Raw genomic sequence first — 25,494 nt, 5'->3', positions numbered from 1 at the left:
ACCAAAATTGTTCACGGCAGCTCTAGAGTCAATATTTAAGAACACCCAATGGCAAGATATGGGCATCAATATAGATGGAGAAAGATTAAATCATCTGAGGTTTGCAGATGATGTCGTATTAATCGCAGATAACTTACAGGATACGGTTTCTATGCTACATTCGCTTAAAAGTCTGTCTGAAAGAGCAGGATTAAAGATAAACTTTGAGAAAACTAAACTTATGACAAATCTCGTAATGAGTGGAAATATAACTATCGACAATAATACCATACAACAAACAGACACTTACAAATATCTGGGACACGAGATCAAAATAAACAGAGACAATCAAACAAATGAAATACAGAGGCGAATAGGCCTGACATGGGCAGCATTTGGCAAACTAAGCCATATTCTAAAAAGTTGAATTCCCATGTGTCTTAAGCGAAAAGTTTATAACCAATGTGTTTTGTCTGTACAAACTTATGGAGCAGAGACTTTAACACTCACGCAGAAATCTGCGAATAAACTAAGAGTTACACAACGAGCCATGGAACGTGCAATGCTGAATGTGAGCCTCCGAGACCACATAACAAATCGACAAATCAGGCAAAGATCAGGAGTTCAAGACGTCATCGAAAGAACCACGAGACTTAAGTGGAACTGGGCAGTACACTTAGCCAGAACACAAGATGGACGATGGACAAGACGAATTATGGAATGGAGGCCCAGAAATTATAAAAGAAGCCGAGGACGACCACCGACTAGATGGACCGACGACATAAAAAGAGTAGCGGGAAACTGGCTACAAGCGGCCCAGTGTAGAGAACACTGGAAAGAACTGAGGGAGGCCTATGTCCAGCAGTGGACGGGATTGGCTGATTGATGATGATGATGATTTGGTAGTGTGCTATACAAATGACAAAAGTAATTATGTTATATGGTTTATTTTTGTAATAGTACTGGTACTTACGATGTTTGATTTTCCAAGTTTTTCGCTTAAGTGTCACTTACGCTTTTTGTCGACATGGTTAGGATGTTTTGTGTGTTCAAATTTAACGCTTTCACGTTTCTTAAGATTTATTTTAATTGTGTTTTATTTGGTGAAAATCAATGAAAAACTTTACAATTATTTATATACATTTACATTACATACATTAATATATTTATTAAAAATAAGTTATAATCAAAAATCAACGTCATTTGTATCCTCGTTATCGGTTTCCATCAAGCAGTCTGTAATATCACCACTGTGTAATAATAAAAGAAAGTCATCGTTAAACGCTGCTGGGATAACACCCTTATCAGAGAGTTTTTTAAGATCTAGGTACTTAGCTGACGAAATTGTGAGTCGATTAATGTAGAGCTGTTGGTTAGCGGTAATGTTACTATTATGATTACGGCGTGTTCTTTAAGGTTTCCTGCAAATTTATAGTTTTCAGTTCACTATTATCAAAGAATCCATACTTTAAAATGAAACTTTGTGGGTAGCTTTAATAAACATGGCTATGCGAAGTTTACTAATGTTGATTTTGAATTTGTTTGGTATTAATGTTTCAGAGAAATCTTTCCAATTTAAAACATTAGAAAAATCCAATAACTAAGTAACATAGGTAAAAGGATTCGTTTTTGAATTGTGTATAATCTTTGGCCATTCTCTTGGAGACCACACATGATACTATATCCATGAGGAGTATTCAGTACTTTCTCCAGATCAAAAGCTGACACATATCACAGATCCTTCTTTTGAAAGATTTAAGGTGTATCTACTATCAGGCACGAGAACTAAGTCTGGTGTGAGTGAGAACTATCCTATTCGAAAATCGAGGACGAAGTCTGCGAATGCCGCTTGAAATTAACCTTTTATAGGAACAGAAACCGCCAATTTTTCAACGGTTTAAACGAACTTTAAATGCGCCAACAGTGGAATCTAATAAGCCACCTTTTCTATAAATTTATGGAGAAACTGCATACTAACGTAAACGATTAAACTAAAAGATTAAGAAAACTTTTACGAGTTCCGAGAACAAAAAAATATTATTGACCCAGTTTTAAGTAGATAAAAAACTTGTTTTTTGTAACAAATTAGCGAAGCAATCGGTACAAGCAAAAAACATTCATGAGCAGTTGTGGTCGTAAAAATGATAATTTTTCATATTGAGAAGAGGAGAATTGGCGGTAAAATAATATCGAAGTGTGTTTAGATACACACAAAAAAAACAACTTGTTTTAAACGAAAAACGAATAAGACAAAAAACTCGTTTTATGTGCGTTAAGATATACCGAAAATAAGTAGAATATGTGTTTTATTAATATATTCGTGTTTTATTAATAATTGTAACAAAATAATGAGAGATTATTGGTGGTATGTTAAGAGTTTAATACTGGTCAAGAGTATATGAGAGTATTTTGTGTGTCTATTTTTAAACATTTTACAAACTAAATTAAGAATTATATTCAGTATTTTGTGATAAAATATGTTAAATATTCTACCAGGTTAATTTGTAGTAATTACTCGCTGTAAAGTTTGCCAAATCCGTCTGGCTGTTATTGTTTAAATGCATTTTCCCTGAAAACTTCCACGTAAATATACATTTAGTTAAAAAGAAACAATTTGAGATCTTGCTCTACATTTAGAGCCGTATTCATGTGTCAGTTACTGCGAGATCTAATTTACATTTGTAATTGGACTCTAGGATAAGAGTAATTTTTCCGGAAATGAAAGAGTCAGGGTTTGCAAGAAGCATGTGTACCGACATCTGTTACGGTATATTTATGTTAATTTGCTCTTCGTATATTACACAGAAAGTTAGTATAATTCTGTTATTGATTTAAATTAGTATTAAAAGGAAAGAAAACCAATTAAAAAGCATTTTTAAATTGCAGGCGATAGGTTGTAACGTTTTAATTTTTTTAGTTATAACTGCTCTAAATTTTTAATTCTGCTGTATCTTGATATTTCTGTGTCATTGGTTCATACCAGAGAGTGTTCAGACTACAGAACTATAGCATTGATGAGCCACACACTAAAAGTATTTTTAAAAATAATTCACAAAAGAATATTTAATAAATTAGAAGAGGATATAAGAGGCACACAGTTTGGATTCAGAGGTGGACTGGGAACACGGGAAGCTTTGTTTGGTCTGAGTGTGTTAATGCAAAGATGTTTGGATGTAAACCAAGACCTCTACGTAGGTTTCATAGATTTTGAGAAGGCCTTCGATAAAGTCAGACAAAAAAAGCTGTATGAAATCCTAAGAAGCAAAAAAATCGACAGTCGCGACATTATTATTATATCCAGGTTGTACTGGGGACAAACAGCAAAAATCAAAGTTGTGTTACAGGAGAATGTGGAAAATACCATGGACAGAAAGAGTAACAAATCAAGATGTTCTGCTGAAGATGGGGAAAGAATGCGAAGTCATAAAAACCATACAAACGAAAAAACTGGAATATCTGGGCCACATAATGAGAGGAGAAAAGTACTCTCTGCTTAGAGTCATAATCCAAGGAAAAATCTCGGGAAAGAGAAATGTGAGACGTAGGAGGATTTCCTGGTTGCGAAATTTAAGGGAGTGCTATGGGTGCAGTTCAATACAGTTGTTCAGAGCTGCAGCCAACAAAGTGAAGATTGCTGTGATGGTAGCTAACCTCCCATAGGAGACGGTACTGCAAGAAGAAGAAGGTTCACCTATTTATAGTTCGTCGAATTAAGTCGAAGGTTTCAACTTTTCAAAAAGCTTAAGACAGGTTTACATGATTTTATTTGACTGTGTACTGTGAATGGTTCATCAATAGTGAAAAGTGTAAATTGCACTTTCATCCAAACTCAACATCAAAAGTGTCCAGTGAACGAAGTAGAATACTTTTTCCTTCATTTCCTTTCTTTCATGTACAGTTGACCCCTAAGAATTATACGAACAAGCTAAATTTTTCCGAGAATATTAATTTTTGGACCCCAAAATAGATGCAAAAAAGTTTACCGTTTGTATACAATGCTTGAACCGACCGTCGATTTTGAATATCAGTTACACGCGCGAAATCAATGTTCAATAAAATTTGTATCAGTTCGAAGGTAAAAATTCTATCGACCGGAATAAGGAACCGTTTTAAAGATAACACGTGACGCGATTTTTGCCATTTTTTACTATTCTCGTGAGACCAACAAAATCAAATGTATAGCTACATAGCTATGACCCAAGTTTCGTTTCATTTTTTGCGTGTTTTGTATCCATTTGGTTGGATCTGCTTTATGTTTTCTTGATTGTCTTTGAATGTTATCATTTGTCATAGTTACATTATTTGTATCAATCGAAGTTAGAGTTGCTGTGATCCATGGACGTCGACGAAAATGTTCTTGTTTGTAAGTGGGATCGTCATCACTGAGGTCTACGTCGCTTTCCTCTGAATGTATTGGAGACATTATGTAATTACCTACTGTTTTTGATCTAATTGATGGCAACTCATCGCATCTCGATAAGGATGGCATGGAAATATTGGCTTTAGACGTACCTGGCTGAGGAACGAACTCGCCACAAATCGGTGTCAATATGGATAGTGAAGAAATATTACCTTTACCTGGCTGTAGGTCGATGTTTTCATCTAAAAGTGGTCGGGCTGTGTCATGATTGTCACAGGAGCTTTTACTAGATGAAGTAGTACTTGAGTTACTGCTGGAACTCGAACTGCGTGAGCTACTGGAGCTGGACGAAAAGCTTGATCTAGACGAACAACGGCGAGTGATGGATTTCTGAGGAGTAGATATGATATTTCTACTTTCTATTAAATGGTCACTTCCTACAGAGGCAGCACAATTTTGTGATGATGGACTTTTCTCATGATAACTATCAAACCAACTTTCTTGGTACTGGATGAAACCAGTTGTATTTTTATCTGCACTAGCGGACTCCAACTGCTTGTTCTCTTTTTCTTCATTACAGTGAATCTGAAAATTAAATATATATAAATAAAACTTTGAAAATAAAAAAAATTAAACCAATTATAAAAATATTCCTAAATTGCGTATTTAAATTAGTTACCTTTTCAGTTGCCAAAGATAGATCATCTTCCTTGTTACACTCCAATCTAAGGTGATTTGTTGGTTTCAACAGGTTCATTATTCTTTGTGTCCGGGATTCCATTTTTCTGCAAAATAACATAACACAATATTTAATTAATAATACTATCTAAAATTGTGTACCTACTTAATAAATTTCTTGAAAAGTGACTATTCCGTATCAATACAAAAATAAAATGTAAAAATTTTACACTACAAACAATACATTGCATCTATGTAATAAACACTGTTTTAAATATTTGTAATTTACTACAACTTAATTATTTTTCTGTTAATTTAATCGGATCAATTAAAAAAATAGTTAAAATTTTCATGTAAATAAGGGCCAATTACAAAGTTCGCCATCAACAATAAAACAATTTACGTACTATAATGAACCAATAAGATATGATTCCATATAACATCTCTACTTTTTGGCAATATAGCGAGCTATTATGAATTAGACCCAATTATTAATTACATTTTACATAATATAAGGGCTAAACTAAAAATTGTTCTATATAATACAAAATGTTAACATACAAACTCACCAGGATTTTTGTCATAGAAGGGCACAAACACGAATCGGACGACGTTCGAACAGTCCGCCTTTGACGACTATGGACACGTTACTGATTGTTACCTTGTAGCAGTAAAAACAATAGGTTGGCGGGGAGAGTAAGAGAGAGGCACAAATATATTTACCGAGCAACTAATGTCCTATTTCTCTCTCTGTCAGCGCTAACCGGTAGAGAATTTAATTTTGTGCCCATAGCATCTAAAATCTCAATTTACCAAAATTTTGAGTTGATCCCTTATATTACTGAGGGTGCGATATAGTATAATCATTATTTGGGTAAGTATGCAAAACTAGTAAAATCATGGCAACAGCACTTACATCAACGTCATAAGTTTTTTGCCATGTCACACCCCCACCTAACATGACTAGTAGCGCCGCCGCCATTACGAACGGATGGGCCCATGCAAATCACTCTTCCCACCCGTCCTATTCCACTTACGCTACTATTGGGTATATATTGTAAACTTTCACATTCAAAATCCGCATTTACGTATCTAATAAGTAAGAAAAAGAACAGGTGATCTCTCAGCAAACTATAAACATACACTAAATATCTTGCCGCTGCGTTGGGTTGCCACCAGACCGAACGTCGACCGTGACCATGTAGATGCAGAGCCCTTCACCACTTTTACAGAGTGTATTAATATCCCCTATACGAATATCCATTTGTGGATATCATGGTAAAGTTCGCCATACCTAAAAATATCCATACGTGAATACGATGGAGCAGAAGGGATTAAGTATGTTTTTAATTGTGTTTTTATCAATTTTGATTTACTTTTGTCGAAATAACCTTATTTTTCTTGTTGTACGTTAATTTGTGTGTAAAGTTGTTGATTGTTATTAATTCTGTCTGTATCAAAATAAAGTATTTCTTCAATTATTTTTATAACATTATTTTTTACTTATCGAGGAAGTATCGAAATATAAACCGTTAAGTATAGAAACTAAGAAAAAGTATTAACGAAAACTGGAAGTTTTAGATGAAGAAGATGATCGATGAAAACAAAAAAGGGAGAGAAAGGTCAAGGCGAGAAAGAAAGATATTAAGGAACAATAATAAAAGATCGAAGTATTAAAAATGAAATTATAATTAAAATAAAAATATGCTCAAGAAAATTTATAATAAATAAAGTGTACAAGAAGTGTTTTTCTTTAATGTCATTTATCATATAAATCACCATCAATTTTGTACTCTTTTCGTAGAGTACGAACGATAAACAACATAAATATATATATAGATTGTTGCGTTTGGATTTAATTCAAATCCCTTACCATTCTCTTACACGTATTTCTGGGTCTACCAATCGTCAGATTACCAGAATATGCTTTTAGCGACCTCTAACGAGAAAAGATGAAGTGAATGTTGATAGCGATTAAAGTAAACTGTAAAAGTGAATTGTTGGTTCAAAGTGGAATATAAATATTCCTAGCATCGCTTTAAATGACTTGATTAAGCTTGGATATACAGTTTACTTTAATCGCTATCGACATTCACTTTATTTTCCTTGTTGAAGGTCGCTAAAAGCATACTTTGGTAACTAATTTGCTATAATTTCCATACAAGTCATAGTCTCACAGTCGCAGTCTCACAAGTTCTAGTTACAGAAACAAGAGAATGAATGTTAAGAGACTCGAATTAAATCCAAACGAAACCGTCTATACCTATATATATTTATTTTGTTTAATGTTTCGTTTAAAATATAAATAACTTAATTTTATTATATTTTTATATCAAACGTTCAATGTCTGACTTAACCTCTGAACCATATGAACCATGTCCTTATCCGTGTAGGTTCATCATAAAATCCGTAAACAAACGTTTTTGTTCGCAATGCGAATACGTTCACGTACGCGTTTATATCACGAGACGAAAGTTTTGTCGTTATTTTGCTTTTATCCATTCCCGTACACTCTGCTGTTGGCTTTTGTTGCAATTCCATAAAATGAAGTCGCTGGATGTCAGGGCAACATTTTTATCGGCAAAATCTCGACCGGGATCATCACGCACCTGTGTTAAAGTTTTGCAATTAAGCGAAAGGCGAGGTTAAAATGTGTACACAAAAGAAATTGCCTATTATTTTTTGTTTCCTTGTTGGAATTTAATTGAAATTGTTTTCGTTTTTGAAATATATTGAAGGGAGAAAAATTAGATGTAAACATAGATGAATAGGCGATGGTGAGTGTATAGTAGCGACCACTGTTTATGTAAAACGTATTGAGTTTCCTGGTTTAATTATTAGAATAACAACGAAAAACATATGTGGTAGTATTTCACATTCACCGTGCTTACTTTACAGCTTTATCCGCTCTCCATTCCATCGACTCTTCTTCTTCTCCTGCGGGTACCGTCTCCATTAACGAAGTTTTTGTGATTAAGGAACCATAAGAGTTTTTTTTAACTATTCTTTGTTTTTCTATTTATTTGACCTATTAGTATCAACTAAGAAATAGAGTACTTTTTATACAGTACAGTACTATATTAATGATACAATTGTAGAGAGGATAAAATAGTGTCGTCTGGGCACTTTTCATTTTGCATTGTCTTTTATTTGCATCTTAAGATCTCTTCACCTACATACTTGATTTCCTTGTTTCTGCATCTAATGAGCAGACGGTTGTTAGATATTTGTCCATTGTGTACCACTAGGTGATTTGTAAGCAGTATCGTCCCAGTTGAGCTCTCTAAATCATACTGTTAACGAAATATTGAAAATAAGGAGGACTGTTGGATTAAAGAAGTTCCAGTTTCCTGTTTTGTTCTTTATGAATTATTTTCACGTAAATGGAAGTACTCCTCAGAACGCAGTTTGGCTTGGTTCAACCTAATAAATGTTAAACGTTCCGTTTCTATTTTTACATACATGTCAACGCAATACTGCTGAAACAATCGACGAAACCGCAGCAAATAGTTGTCAGCATTTTGACGAATCATCAAACGATATGCATAATAATTTATTGAGCTAACTTTCTTTGTAGTTTCTTTACCTGAAATTAAAAATTTGATAATTAACCATTTCAAAGACAAATAATACAGACATTAACCATTATTAAGATACTGATACTTTACCATTCAATGGATTTATCATTTTAATATTAAAATAATATCCATCTTCTCCTTGCCAAAACATCAGTGGGTATTGCAATGCGTCATATGAGTTTCAGATATTTGTTGCAGTTGCCCAGTATCGCGACGTGTAAGCACAATATCGCGTTTTTCCAATTATTCACCAACAATCAGGATGGCAACTTCGTCTACTGTTGGAGCATTAAATGTGCGTTCGTGTGTTCCAGATGGTCATTTATCTGCTTTGATGACAACTTTATAGTCATCATTTGGCATGCGCTCTAAAGCACTCTTAAACAACCTGGCCAACGCATGATGTTCATGAAGCAGACACTGCAAGTCTTGAATAATTGCTCGCTTCATTCCTGTATTGATCCCTAGGCGTCGATCAAGTTGTTCTTCCATGTTGCCCATGAAATATATTTGTAAAAATTTATTCTGTGTATCTTCGAAAGGTAGTAATGATCCAATTCGATGGTGAATCTGTCCTTGTATCTACAAAATAAAAACCAGACAGTATTAACTGGGTTATAAACACTTTTTCTGTGGGAGAGTAGAGTTCAGTATTAGCAAATATAATACATACCAATAGATAAAGTAAGTTATTCTTTAACTACATTCTATGTAAGTACAAAAATAAATACCTTAAATGTCGGATTAAATCCTCCTTCTTCGATAATGTCTGCCCCAAATGACGTCATTTGGAAACAACTATTGTATTTTCGAGTATTTGCAAGAAAGTGGCGTGATTCTTGTGTTTCGCCACAAAGCAATGAATACAATGGCTCATGTGGCGGAGTCAACACTGGCAATTTCACTTTACCATTAAGGCAGCATAATCCAAGCGTTTCTCCGGAAAACTTTAATGCACCACAATACTCGCAAACAACGTCCATTTGCCCAATGCAAACGCTAGGATGCAAGCTGTAATCATTGCTGCAATCGTATCGAAACGCTGCTCGATTCAAATCAGCTAAATATCTTGTTCTACGTCGCAAATTATCTATTTGTTGCCTTCTGTTGTTCGCTCGACGATTCTGCATTGCCAACCGAGCTGTTTCACGGGCTGCTTCACTTTGAGAAGCACGAAGTCGAGCCATACTATCGCGGCGCTGTTCACGTGCAATTTCTTGTTCTTCTTCAGTCCTTTCATTTGCAGTATTTTGTATTCTTCTTGCATTACGGCTTTGTCGGGAAAGATTCGATCGTCTTGGTCGCGGCAATATTAATTAAACTTCACTTCACTTCAATTACGGCTTTGTCGAGAAAGATTCGATCGTCTTGGTCGCGGCATTATTAATTAAACTTCACTTCACTTCAATCCACTTGTTAATTATTTATTTAATAGAAATAGTTTTAATATTGATTTCTTACAAATATCAAATTGTCATCCATACGTCATTACATAGCTGTCATTTTACGTCAATTACATAGCTGTCATTTGCGTTTTGTTATTCCAAGTCTGATTCTTTTTTGTTATACCACGTTTTATAGTGACTGACGTTTCATGTCAAGTCACACGGCAACGCTGTCGAACGGGATAAAAAGTATCCTATGTCCATCTCCTGGCTCTAATCTACCTCCCTACCAATTTTCAGCCAAATCTGTTCTGTCGTTCTTGAGTTATAAGTGGTGTAACTAACACGACTTTTTTTTATATATATAGATTTTTCCTACATGTCATGCAGTTTTTTTGGTCTTTTTTTTCTTTATACAAGCAATTTTCCTTATTGATTGGCGGATTATTGCCTCTGTGAAGGATTATTACTCCATCTTTTGCGCGATTACCAAAATTTCTAATACAAAAAGCTTTCTTGCTAATATAATAAATCTTAAGTTCAATATTTTGTTCATTTAGATATTTCCACATCAATCAGTGTTATTTGTATAGTCAGATTATTAACTAAAATAAGTTATTGTCTATTGTGTACCACCAGTTGATTTTTGAGAGCATAATATCGTCCCAGTAAGTAGATCTTTCTAAAGAATACTGTTAACAAGATATTGATAATAAGGGGGATTATTGGATTGGAGAAGTTCCAGTTTCTTGGCTAGTTCTTTATGAATTATCTTTCCTTTTGAGTCATACAGATTATTGCCTCCATGGAAGATTATTACTTGATCTGTTGCGCGGTTGTCCAACACTTCTTCTAATACATGGCAACTTGTCTCTTGCTATTTTAATATTGCTGCTATTTTCAGCATACTTTGTGTTTTGTCGGGTCTTATTTCTGATGCGAATGTCAATATTGGGCTTATCCTGTCCTTATAAATTTTGTTCTAGTTTTCAGATGCTTTTGTGTTAAATCTGTGAAGTAGTCGTTAACGGTTATCTTCATTTTGGGCTTTCAATGTTGAATCGTCTGCGTAATAAAGAATTTAAATATCGTTTTTATATCCTCTTCTTTTATTGACGATCTTTATGACTCCATCAATGATTAGAAAGAATAGCATAAGGCTTAGTAAATCTCCATGTCTTAAACCACTGCCTGTATCTATTTTGACCAAGTAACACTAATCCATAAATTGTTCGTATATTTTTGTCACCCTATAACGGCCATATAAAAAAGAGCATTTTATTGCAGTTCGAAGTACCACAAGTGTTTCTGATGGGAGGTAAATATTCGAAATACGTAAAAAACAATGGTGGAGCTCGAAATGAAAAGAAATACTTCTAGGATGTCTATATTATGACATTCCTTCGATATCAGTTACCAAAGCCCCATCGTCGTATTGCAAATTAATACAAAAGATAATGGTAATAATAGGAAAAGTCGTAAATTGTGGGTGGCAAAGTCATTTTGCTCCTAAGAATGAACCAATCCATATTTTTATATATAGATACAGAGCATTTTATTGCAGTTCTAAGTACCACAAGTGTTTCTGATGGGAGGTGAAACTTCGAAATACGTAAAAAACATTGGTGGAGCTCGAAATGAAAAGAAATACAAGCCTCTAGTGTCATATATACATATAGATCATATTCCGCGGTCAGATAAATAAAAATTACCAATTTCTCGGGAAGAATCGCGTTGAGGATTTATTGCTAGACGTTTCGGCACCCATTTTGCAGCCATTTTCAAGATGGATACGGTTCCGTTCGAGTTCGGGGTCTCAATCTTCCTACTCCCCTCACTCGTGACGTACCAGCATCGTGTTCTGTATAAATAAAAGAACCGTCAAACGGCTTTGAGGTCTCAATCTGCCTACTCCTCAGTGTCGAGTGACCTGTTGTGTATTTACAGTTCATCGAAAATTACATGAATTTGGTTTGCAAAGTTGCAGACCAGCAACTGGGCCCAAATTACTTCCACGGCACATAGTGACTAAACTACAATTTTCCACGGAACATTTACATTGAAATTTAGGCCAATTCAGTAATGTTCTATTTACGGATGAGTCGAGATACTGTCTTGAGTCGTCAGATGGGAGAGAACGAGTATGGTGTCGAACTGGAGAGAGATTTGCGGAGTGCGCTTTCAGTCCCCGCGTTAGCCATGGAGGGGGTTCGGTGATGGTATCGGCAGGAATATCCCGAGAGGTGCACAGTGAATTGGTATTTATTGAGGGTTTGGTTAAAACCGGTATATTGAGGAAATTTTAGCAAATCACATAGTACCCTTTTCTTAATATATCGGCGATGGTTTTCTATTAATGCAAGATATGCGCGACAGAATAACAAACGAGAGAGTCCGAGAAATCATGGGGGTTACACATAATATTGTTGATGACATCAAAACGACACAACTCAGATGGTACGGACACGTAAGGAGAATGCCGGAGAATAGAATACCAAGACAAATTCTTGAATGGCAACCAAGAGGTAGGCGAAGACCAGGAAGGCCTAGAAGAAATTGGAGAGAAGGAGTTGATAAAGAAATCAGAGAAAGAGAACTGGAAGACGATCTATGGAATGATAGAATGAGATGGAGATTGGAAATCGGAAGACGTCGAAGAACGTTGTAAACCGAAATTATATATATATATATATATATGCGCGACCCCACTCTGCAATGTGTGTCACGCAATATTTAGAGGAAGGCGGTATTAATAAAATAAACTGACCACCGTGTTCGCCAGATCTGAACTCAATAAAGTACGTTTGGGACATGCTTTGTAGAAATATTAGAGGTCGCGAAGTCGCACCAGCCTCAATTATCGAACTTCGCTTAGCTCTAGAAGAGGAATGGCAAAACATCCAGCAAGATGATATTCGCAAACTTATAGACAGCATGAGCCGACGTGTATAGGCAGTTATAGAGGCTAGGGAAGGCAATACAAAATATCAAGATATTTTTTAGTAGTTTTTCTTTGTTATTTGCGTACTTAGGTAAAGCTGTTTTTTTATGTTTTGTTATTGTTATAATTGTTCATTAAAACTAAGATCATGTGGTTGTTTTTAATCAATATTTATATACAGTGCTTCTGGGAGGTCGATATGACATTCCTTCGATATCAGTCACCAAAGCCCCCATCGTCGTATTGCAAATTAATACAAAAGATAATGGTAATAATAGGAAAAGTCGTAAATTGTGGATGGCAAAGTCATTTCGCTCCTAAAAATGAACAAATCCATATTTCCACATAAATAAAAAACATAATACTTAGAAGACATTGTTGCATCCGAAAAAACAACGTTTTACAAAAATCCGCTAACGGAATTATTCCACAGGATGTTTTAAAGTTAGGATAAAACACCACCTTTCGATTAACCCCGCATAATAAGTCAAATACAAAATTCTAATAAAAGATTCACAATATAAATTAAAATTTATAAATTTTTACACAATGTGCTGAAAAATTATCAAAATATAGTTAAAAATAAAAAAATTTAAATACTTTGAATGTGACCAAAATTTTTTCCGTTGTGTTTTTTTGCATCTAACCTAACCAAACCTTGTTAATTATGTTTTTTGTAATGCTATGGCAATACCATATTATACTAAAACATCATTTTTATGAAAAAAATGCATTATTTCTTTGTAATGCTACGATTTATATCTGAAAATATTTACGAGCCATCTTTTACACAATTCAAATTCCTAATGCATATATGTATTTCGGTTAGAGCCGAGAGACTCTTAAAAAAACAACAAGAACAACCACACACATCGCACGCATTCTAAACCAATTTTCTACTTGTTACAGAAAGCGAACAGCAGCGAAAAACAAATCCAGCTCTCGAAATTGGATTTCTCAGCCTCGGGATCATATTCGTGTGTGGTTTCTATGGATACGCCCATCTTTACCAAGGACTCGGAAATGAAGGATCTCACTGTCATAGGTAAGTTTACTTAATCCGTCTTGTTCGGAGATATAGGAATTGTAGGCGATATTGGTATTAAATCTTTCAGGCTCAGGGCGTCAAAATTGTATCTGATGATTAGAAACCGGAATTTGTGCAATAAGAAGAGCTGTATTTAACAAATATTTGATAATTATTTCTCTACATATATATTTTCTTAACTTCAGTTTTCAATCGCACATAATTACATAATCAAAAATATTGAAATAAAAATGTTGATTTTATTTCAATATTTTGATGTTCGATATGTTGATGTTCGATAATAATAATAAAACAAAAATTTTAATATCTTTATATATTTCAATTTCAATTGTTATAGTAATCAATAAATATTGATTTTTTAATATTTTATCATCAGAATTCCAGATTTGGTCGAGTTTTACATCACTAAGAGTCCTCTTCGAACTTTAAGTAGAGCAATATTATTTTGAACCGTCGTCCGACCACTCACCGATCATGGGTACGCTATCGCGTCAGCTTTATGCATGGACGTATAAACATAGATATGTTTATACGTCCATGGCTTTATGCAATAGTGGCACAACACAAAAACAGGTAATTTTCAACACAGTTGTTTAAACTTTGTGTGCCAATAGACTTTTGCCATAGATTTTTAAAAAATATACATTTTGATGTATTTGGAATAGCGTTAGATAACCTTTAATGAATTATAACACAGACTTTTAAATTCAATCCTTATTTTGAGTTGTGCCCATATTGCAGATCAACATTTTGTCTTTCAAGACTAATTAAGGCAAAGACAAAACTGGCATTTTTTTGTTATTCCTATTAACTGAAATAAATAAAGGTTCATTAAAGAATACTACAAGTTACTTAATGAGAACATTGTGTTTATTAACAAATATAAGAAGAACGAAATCAAAAAAGCATGTAGTAGAGTGAGTATTAGAGCTTTTTTTACATGAATTTCATAAATATCGTTGAAATAAAAAGTATTTCTTTAAACATTTTCAGTGCACATTGTCGCGGTTTTAGTATTTAACTTTTTCAGGTCAAAAAAATCATTATGACATCATTCGTGTACTTCGAATGGTTGTTTTCAACGAGTACCTAGTTTGGATTAGCATAACGTAATGAACCGGTAGATAAATAAACCTTACTTTTAAAGCTTTACTGATATTTTCTTCTGTTAAAGAGTTGCAGCTGTCACCCTCATTTTGAGTATGTTCGACAAATAAATAGCGATGAGTTATAGAAGAAATTTTGAAATGAATACAGCGTACTGATACATTGAAATAATTAGGTACTTGTTTTTTCCTTGGCTACCACAATTGTCTAAATAAAAGATGAATTTCAAATCGGTTTATTTAGATGTTTGTTCCAAATACATCAGCAGGCACGAACCAATTTCTATGGCACCTTTACTGCTTTCTCCTTCGTGCCAAACATAGCTGTGCACATTTCCCAGTCCCTTTTTCTGAAGTTCACATATAGAAAAATAATATGTTGACAGCTTAGATTTATAATAGAAAGCAGAAACTTCTCCTTTTGGTGTTGGTAGAGCAGCTTGTAGGTCAACACAAGCAACTTTTTGTAAGTCCCTGTTGGTTTTTGATTTTAGTTATCTTTGATTTTCCTTTAGTTAAATTTGATTTCAATACTCTCATATTTCTATTATTTTCGATGGTTTGTAATATTTGTTTTGTTTGATAGGCCCGCAAGTCTGACCTTATGCTCTTTTTAACTTTATTGTTGAAAGCCTTATCCTCTGGTGATTCTTTCGATGTTCTTCTTCTTTCTTCAATTAAATCCAGTGTTGTTTGTTTCAATTTCGTTTTTCTTGAATTCTTATTTTTACCACAGATCTTTTTTGCAGTTGATGTTGTGTCATTCGTTAATTTTTGTGTTATTTTATTTACATCCTTCGTGTTGAATACTGGTAGAGGTCCTAGTCTCATTTTTAGTTCACTTTAATATTCCTTTTGATTCATTTCGAGTGCTTCTATGTTTGGTAATTTATCCTGTGTTAATAATTTTCTTCTATAAAATTTGGTATTTACTTCTATTCGCACCCTAACTAATCGATGATCTCTACCAGTGTTGACAGAATTTAATACAGTAACATCTTTAGCAATGTTTTTGAAGTTAGAGAGTATAAAGTCAATTTCATTTTTTGACTCTGCATCTTTTTCTTGTAGAATGTGTTTAAGCAGGATAGTTTTTCTTTGTATCTACCATTTAGTTTTATTACCAGATATATAACCTATTGGAAATCGCTTGGAATTTAGTTACCAAGTTTTTAATTCTCTTATGTACCAAACAGCTTACGCCTCCTATACCTTAGTTATTTCCTAAATTGTATTGGTACAAAATGTGCCCTGATTTTGGTAGAGTCGTTTTTTTGCCTTTAAGCCTTGTCTCGTATAAGCCTACTATGTCTCATTTTATGATCTTAAGTTCTTCTTGCAACTCTTCTAGATTATCTTCTGTCCTCATCGTTCTGATGTTATATGTACTAAGTGAATTCTTGCCTCCCCCAAATTCCACGAGGCAGACCCTTTTCTGAGTGTGGGATTTGGCATAACATACTCCACCCACCTGAGGACTGTTTCCTTTCGTTTTAGTATTCACCATGTCTATATAGTTGGAAGGATGAGTAGCCTTAAAACACCACGCTGACCAGACGGGTTGGTGAGTTTTATATCAGCCGCCCACTCTGGGTCAGACACTGTTCATAGCCATCCATTCTGGATCAGACGCTACTATTTTAATTCTATATTAACCCTATAATCGAGGGTTGCCAGTTACGCCATCCCCACTGTACCGAAGCTCCGCTTCTTCGCAGTGGCTGCCGTTGTGGACTTTATCCGTAACCCTGGACAAGGGACCCTAAACAGGTGCTAGTTTTTCGGGTCAGGAAACTCCCGGAATCTGCAGGGATTGATTCACTTTCCCTGATAGGACTATCTACAAGAATTTAAAGAGTTCCTACCCACTATCCTCAAAGTTTTCTACTAAATTAATTATTTGGAATTATACATTAATTCTCCTACTCAAGATAGGAATAATTCACTTCTTTTCCGATAATCCTTTATCTTCATTATTTAAACTTTTACCAATCTTAGCAAGTCACCGGTTAATATTCTTCCATGACCTGGGATATTTCGTCATAGAACTTTTTTCGTAGAAGACATAAAAATTAAAAATCTAATACTATCAGAACAAATCTGTGACTGTGCAAAAGTTACCGAATACTTACTTACGCCAACTATTAGAAAAACAATGTTTAAAATATTCTCCTTCGCTTTTTACCAAAATATCGCTACAAAAGTCAATAAATAAATCAAAACATGCAAATAATTGAGATTTGCAAATATTTCAGGTATTTTTATCCTAAACGAAGCTAAATGAATGGCGTTAAAAGAGTCCTGAAAAAGATTTAAATACACGCAAAAACCCCACTTATCGCAGATTATCCAAAATACCTTTTTTAATTAAATTTCCATTTTCCATTCAAGCGGCCAGAAAATCTTGAAAATATTTCGAATATCAGACGATTTAATAAAAGGCTGACATTTCCCGTTGTAAATAAATTCTGTGAAAAAAGTGATCGCCACGCCAGCCCCAATTTTAGACGAACTCAAACTCAGACCTATCCATCAAAAGCACTGCTGTCAACATACAAAACCGATAAGGATTTACACGCCCGCCAAAAGCACACAATAAGACCGAAATAAAACCTAAATTTAATAACCAGTCAAAGAAAGCTACAAAGGCTAAAAAGATGTAGCTACAAGAGGAAGATGCCGACGACAGAGGTGAAATGGCCCAGGTAAACTTAACGTACTACCAGATTAAAAAAATTAAAAGTAAACTTTAGATATTTGACGATTTAACACTATAGGTTTTGTTCAGATTTTAAGCAATATGGGATAAAGCCACAATAATTGTAATAAAAATTACATTTTTACCTACTGTTTGGCGAGTAAATCAATATCTTACAAAGTATAACCTGCTGTCTCCAAACCAAGTTGGTTTTAAGAATGGATATTCCTCTTCAGATGCTATAACGTCCGCTACTAATTATTTATATAGGATGCTGGATAATGGCTCTTCTACTTCAGCGATATTTTTGAATCAAGCCAAGGTAATTGACACTGTTCCTCATCAGCAGTTGTTAGGTGTTTTGGATGATCTTAGAATGAGAGGCATATTGTACTTACTATTTCAAAGTTGTTAAAAAAATAGATCGCAAACTGTTAAAATTAATAACAAAGTTAGTACTGAAAAAATCATTGAGTATGTTGTGCCTCAAGGTACTGTTTTAGGCCCTTTACTGTTTTCAATATATATAAATGATATACCTAGCAGCAATGAAAATACATAGAAATAATATTTGTTTTGCTGACAATACCTTCATACTTTACACTAATAGTGATTCTTGGAAACATAAAACTTTAGCAGAAACAGAATCTATAAAGGTTCTAGAATGGCAAAATAGGAATTTACTGACAGTTAATACTGATAAAGCTTATTTCATACTATTTTCAATATTCAAAAATAATTTACTCGACTTCTTGGAAATAAATCTAAGCTATAATAACGTGTACATTAAAGTAAATAGGAAAAAAATACATAAAATATTTAGTCGTTTATATTGATTGTCACTTGAAATGGGATGTACATATTTTTTTTTTATTTCGAAAAATATGTGTCTCGACAGCTAATGGTCATTGACACAGGTACAATTTACATTCATGTTTACATGGTTAATACTTTACATTGGGTACAAATTAGTTACAATACAATTTTTATAATACATTTTTTTTATATTAAAGTGTATAACTTTGTGTTTTTTAAAAAGTTTAATACATTTTCATCATTGCTGCTGTTTGAGATAAGTATGTCTTTTAGGTTGTTACCAAGATTGTATTTTCTTCTAGCTGCTAGGTAGTGTTGACAGTCAAGAAGTACATGTGTTACGAAAGTCTTGCTGTTGGAGTACTGGCACAAAATCTGATTACTGGAATTCATTAGGTGTCCATGTGTAAGGCGTGTGTGCCCTATTCTCAATCTTCGAATGATAGATTTGTCCTTTCTTTTCATTGGTGGGAGCTGATGGTAGAAAATGTTTGGTTGTAGAACGCTTAACTTGGTATTGCTTCTTTTCCAATGATCATTCCAAAGTCCATTATTTTATGTTTGATTATTCTTTTTAAATCTGATGATGTTTGAATGTCTGTTGTTACGTTAAGAGAACATGCTTGTTTTGTTGCATGATCGGCTTTTTCGTTACCTGGAATACCAACGTGTGATGGGACCCACAATATTGTTACTGTAATTCCATTAGTTTGAAGGCGATTACATATAATCTGGATTTCTTGAACTATTGGGTGGATAAAATGTACGTTTCTTATGGACTGCATGGAGGACAGAGAGTCCGTACAGATTACTATAGTTTTATCATCGTTGAGTGGAGTTTTCACCGCTTGTAGTATTCCATATAGTTCAGCAGTATAAATACTGCAATTGCTGGAAAGTCGAAACAAGTTGACAGTGATTGTAGTCGTTGTAACAGCACAGCCAACACCTTCTTCAGTCTTAGATGCATCTGAGTAAAGGATCTTATCGAAGTTGCATTGATGTAGTATTTCATAGAATCTTTGTTTGATAACGGAAGGTGATATTTCATTCTTATTATATTTGGATAATTCGATATTGAAATTTGGAAGTTCACATATCCATGGAGGAGTTTGAGGGACCGTGAAAGGGCTGGTCGACAACAGATTGATATCTAAATACGGAATTAACATCTGTATAGTGGACGGTACCATTCTAGAATTATTAGTAACTGGTAATTGTCTATTACAGATGCGATTTCTTGTGGGATTTGCTTAAATTCTAGCGAAATAGAGCAGTAGAAGTTGTTGTCGTCTTAGATGAAGCGAGGGTTCGAAACATTCTACATGAATGCTTTCCACCGGACTGGATCGGAATGCTCCTAAACAGAGTCGAAGGGAAGTATTTTGGACTACATTTAGTGAACGTAGTAGTGAGTTACTTGATGACATGTAGAGAACACTACCATAGTCAAGTTTGGAGCGAATAAGAGCTCGATATATTTTCAGTAGTGTTTCCTCATCGGCTCCCCAACTATAATGAGCTAGTGATTTAAGAAGATTCATTCTTTGAAGGCAGCTACCCTTAAGTTCTCGAATGTGTGGTCTCCAGGAAAGTTTTTTATCGAAAATAATGCCAAGAAGCTTTATTTGATCTACTACTTGGAGAAAATTTCCATTCAGAGTAATGGTTGGTGATTGCTTGTTTTATCTTCTGGTAAAATGAATAACTTTGGATTTGAATGGGATTGGCTGGCCCAGTTGTTTATTTTATTTAGCGTGTTTTGTAGTAAAGTATTTGTGCTGGATGTGACCTTTCCATGACAGAATAACATTATGTCGTCAGCATATATTCCGTATTGTACAGGGTCGTTTATGAATGAACTAATATCGTTAATACTAAGGAGAAATAGTGTGCTGCTTAGGATAGACTCTTGTGGGACACCGTTTGTGGTTGTGTACTGTGAGGAAGTTTTGCCATTAGTAATTACTTTAAAGGATAAAGGAACATTTTTTATAAACGAATATATATTACCGGATAACTTGTTCTGGTTTAGTTTGTTTAGTATTACAGAAATCGGTATGGAGTCAAAAGCGCTTTCGATTTCAAGAGAGATTGCAATGACTTTATTTTTGTTAGATAGCGCAGTCGCAATTGTTGATTGCAGAAGTATAAGATTGTCCATGGTGCATCGATTTGGTCTGAAGCCTTATTGAAATTGGTCGAGGATTTTATTTTGTTCAAGGTACCAAAGTAATCTTATATTAACCATTTTTTCTAGAAGTTTACATAATGTACAGGTGAGAGAGATGGGTCTGTATGAGTTTAGCGTGTCTAGGGATTGATCGCCTTTTTTGATAGGAATCGTTATGGATGTACATATTGATGTGGTATGTAAAATGCTAAGAATGTTACTGTAAAGATTTAAAAATAGTAAACTATTCTTTGATTCTAAGGGCTGATTGTTCAAACGCTAATCAAAACTTGATTGTTCTCAAATATTTAATTGCAATTAAATACGTCACAGCAGCTGTCAAAATTATTAAAAATTGATAAATATTATTATTGATTTGTAAATAAAAACATGAAATTAACATCAGAAAGAGTTAAATTATGGTTTATTTTAAATTAAAACGATATAGATATGTTATTTTAACATGGGGTGGAACATATTATGCTTCTCATTTGAAAAACTCGAAATACTACAAACGATGTTTTTATCCTTTATAGTCTTTAATGAAATAGGCTGAGGAGGGAACTGTTTGTCTCAAGTTGGTCATTAAGAATTATATCTGTGTTTTTTAATTTGTTAATTTCCATAGATTCTAACAAAGATAGCTTAAGGCCTTTATGTTGAATGTGAAGAATTGGAAATTCGTCATTAAAAGAATGGTTATGATCTAGGTGAAGTGAGTATGTAGAATTTGTTTTCCTATTATTAAAAGACCTTTTATGTTCTGCTCTTCGTTTATTACAATTTCTACTAGTTTGACCGATGTAAGTTTTTGGGCAGTCGCCACATTTAAGTTTGTATACACCACTGTGTAAGTGCCTTTTATTTATTCTTTTTAATATATTTGCCTAAGTTGCTGTTTGTTCTGAAAGCTGGTGTTATTCCTTTCTTTTTTATGTGTTTGGCTATTTTTGTTGATATTTTGCCTGTATATGTAATCGAGCAGAAGGTACTGGGATTTTTCTCTGGTGGTGGAAATACTAATTTCAGAGCTTTCTTGTTTAATTTTTGATTTAAAATTTTATTAATTGTTTATTCGTTGTATCCATTGTTTACTGCTATTTGCTTAATGATATTTAATTCTGTCTTAAAGTGTATTTTGATATCTGAATTTCTGTTAATCTATGTAACATACTATGATAGGCTGCCAGTTTATGTTGTGTGGGATAGGATGATGAATTGTGTATAGTCGTGTCAGTATGGGTAGGTTCATGAAATATGGAGAAGTCATGTTTCAGTGTTTTATTGTTACATAAAATGAATTCTCATTAAGTAACGGTCAAATCCATCAATTAAACATAATTTTGTTTACATACAAAAATAAACATATAATAAAATCAATAGACCATACTTACAGTACTAGAAGAAAAGTCCATGACTATGTCCTAATTACTAGTGGTTATAAATCCTAGAATATATCTAAATTCCTAGAATATTTAACTATTTACTCGAGATTTATAAAACCTACATGAGAAAAATCAACTAATTCAACATGATTAAATCCATTTTTATAAAATTTCTTAAGAATACTAAATCAGGATGCGAATTTTGGATGCAAACTTCTTTAATTAAATTTAGCATATACATATATGCTATTGTTGTCATCCTTGAATCTCTTCTTGTAAACGTTTCTGGGCTTCTTGTAGTATTTTTTTGTTTCCTTTCTTTAATCCTGCGAAATTCCTGGCTTATAAACAGCGGTTAAATAACATTTTTTTTTAATATTTGTTAGCAGGTTTTTCTTCCTGAAATGCATTTTCATTAAACTAGGTGTTTTGCTCTCTATCGTTTAATTATTTGATAATCATCTTTCTGATATTTAAGTTGTGGTTTGAGTTATAATTTAAATATCTGTTGATGTGGGTTGGCTTTCTGCAAGTTGTGGTTGCGTATCCTATATCCTCTTTTGTGATTAGGAGTAGGAGTAGAAAAAAAAGGTAAAAAGGAGATCAACATACATAAAACTAACATAGATATTCGGGGAGATAAGTTTCCAAACATGATACTTGATGCAGAGCATCTCAATCAAAATGTATCCGAACACGCGTGAAAAACCATTGCTAACCACCAGTGCATTCCTCATTTAACCATGGGACTAGTGACAATACTCATTGTTATGTTAATCGTCATGATGTGGAAAGTATTAAAATATTTGCGGAATTTAAAGGGAGCTAAAAACAAGGATATCAAAGTCCCTGCATCAAACCTCATCCAGTGCCTCGAAGACATACCGTATCACAACCACATTTAACTAATTGTTTTGAAGCAGTCCCACTTAGACCACCTTAAGATAATGAGATTAGATTTAAATTACCTAGACTCAGAGAATTAAAATATTAGATTTATATATAGCACTGCTCGGGTGAGATAAAAATTCAAAAACTGAGTGAATTAATTAAGTGTTATGATTATTTTATCCAGATTTAGCCATACGGCTCACACTCCCTCTAAGGAAAAAATTTACTCATCCCAGATACCTACGGTATCAAAAGGATTGAGCTCTGGTGGGACTCTTTTCATGTTATCGAGTCCTAGGTGACTTGGTACGTCGGTGTATCTCCCAAAAATTTTCGCACGCATCTGGACGTCGAAAGTAGCACAGCTTTCTGCATGATCTTATATAGATGTTTATTTAGACCCAGCTTTTTTATGTTTTCTAGGAGGTTCTTCCAAATAACTCCAGTGGTAGAAAGAATAATAGGTATCGTCTGGGTACTTTACATTCTCCATTGTCTCCTTATTTGAATTTCCAGATCTCTGTACTTGGCGATCTTTTCGTTGTACTTAACATGTAGATTATTGTTGTTAGGTATCGCCACATTGATAAGCGTTGTTTGTCTTGTTAGTTTATTAACTAGCACAAGATCTGGTCTATTATGTGCTACAGTTTGGTCTGTGAGCACAGTGCGATCCCAGTATAGCTTGTAGTTGTCATTCTCAAGCATACTCTCAGGAACGTATTGATAATATGGGAGATGGTTTGTTTGTAACAGTCCCAGTTTAAAAGCTATCTCTTGATGGAGGATCTTCCCTACTGAGTCATGCCTTTCCTTATATTCAGTTGCAGCAAATGCCTAGCAGCCCCCGGTAAGATGTTGGATATTTTCTTGGGCTTGACATCCATATCGGCATTTTTCGTTTTGGACCTGAGGGTCTTAGACGATATATTTCAGGTAATTTTTGGTGGGTATAACCTGATCTTGAATGACGAGTAATGAACCTTCTGTTTCAGGGAACATCTTTACTGATGTCAACCAATAGTTCGAAGCTATATTGTCGACACCATATCTCCAAAACTATTTACTGCCGCACTTGAAGACATCTTTAAGTCACTAAATTGGGAAACGAAGGGACTGTCGATAAACGGAAAGTATTTAAACCATCTAAGATATGCAGATGACGTAGTACTAATAGCCGACAGCTGGAAAGAACTGAAGACGATGATCGATGAGCTTCATACGGAATCCATAAAAAAAGGACTGAAAATGAATCTGAGTAAAACTAAGCTAATGTCGAATAAAGATGATCAACCGACGATAACCATCCAAGGAACAAAAGTGGAACATGTAGAAGAATACATATATCTGGGTCAGAATATCAAGGTAAACAAAGAAAACCAAACTACCGAAATAAGCAGAAGAGTAAGAATGGGATGGGCCGCATTTGGAAAACTCTCATACATACTGAAAGACAAAAAGATACCCCAAAACCTTCGAACCAAAGTATTCGATTCTTGTATCCTTCCCGTTCTCAATTACGGAGCTCAAACCTGGACATTCACAAAAAAGAACATGGACAAGATTCGAAAAACTCAGCGAGCCATGGAACGACAGATGCTTGGTATCTCACTAATAGATCGGCAAACGAACGAAGCAATCCGGAACAAAACAAAAATAAAGGACGCCGCGAAACAAGCAGCTAAATTAAAATGGAAATGGGCTGGACACAACGAACGTCTCGAAGATGGTAGATGGAACAAAGAAGTCGGAAACTGGCGACCGTACGATGCGAAGAGACCAAGAGGAAGACCTCAAATGCGCTGGAGCGACGATATCAAAAGAGTCGCAGGACCAATGTGGAAACGCCTAGCACACAACAGGGATGAATGGCGAGAAATGGGAGTGGCCTTTATTCGACAATTCGGATAGAAAAAGGGCTAAAAAAAAAAAAAAATATTGTCGACATAGTCTTGACTGACTTCATTCGGATATCGCCCGTGCAGATGTTTACCCATCTAGATGCGTATAATGATTATTTTATATATTGGTATAATGATTATTAGTTTATCTATTTAGATATGAGCTATTGGTCGTTTCGTTTCTTATATATAGTGGCCAATATGTTCAATCACAAACTAAACCCTTTATTTGAATTCTCACGGTATTCAAAACTTTATAATTTGCCTGTGTATAATTGTAATAGAATCTATAATAGACTTTAATTTTTCTTCTTCACGTACCATGTCCTTTTAGAACGTTGCTTACCATCATAGCTATCTTAATTTTATTCACTGCCACCCTAAATAGCATGTTTTTATCAACACTCCAAATACTCCAGCTTTCTCTGCTTGATGCTTTTTATGATCTCAGTAGTCTTGCTGAGACGTTCTAGTATTGTGGAGATTCGAATCTTCTCCACCCAGGAAACTTTTAAAATTCTTCTATAGCACCATATTTAAAGCCTCAAGGCGATT

The 25,494-nt window shown here is 34.3% G+C and overlaps 1 protein-coding gene across 1 annotated transcript in view; it reads left to right on the top strand.

The window, feature by feature from the left end:
• Positions 1-25,494, top strand: part of LOC140448721 (uncharacterized) — a 368,374-nt gene that overhangs the window by 220,046 nt on the left and 122,834 nt on the right. Inside the window, exon 3 of the mRNA XM_072541834.1 lies at positions 13,831-13,966. Within this exon, the coding sequence (XP_072397935.1) occupies positions 13,831-13,966 (136 nt within the window). The remainder of the gene's footprint in view (positions 1-13,830; positions 13,967-25,494) is intronic.

The sequence above is a fragment of the Diabrotica undecimpunctata genome, chromosome 8, assembly GCF_040954645.1.
Source record: "Diabrotica undecimpunctata isolate CICGRU chromosome 8, icDiaUnde3, whole genome shotgun sequence".
NCBI classification, from domain to species: domain Eukaryota; kingdom Metazoa; phylum Arthropoda; class Insecta; order Coleoptera; family Chrysomelidae; genus Diabrotica; species Diabrotica undecimpunctata.
This window is presented reverse-complemented; position numbering and strand designations above follow the sequence as displayed.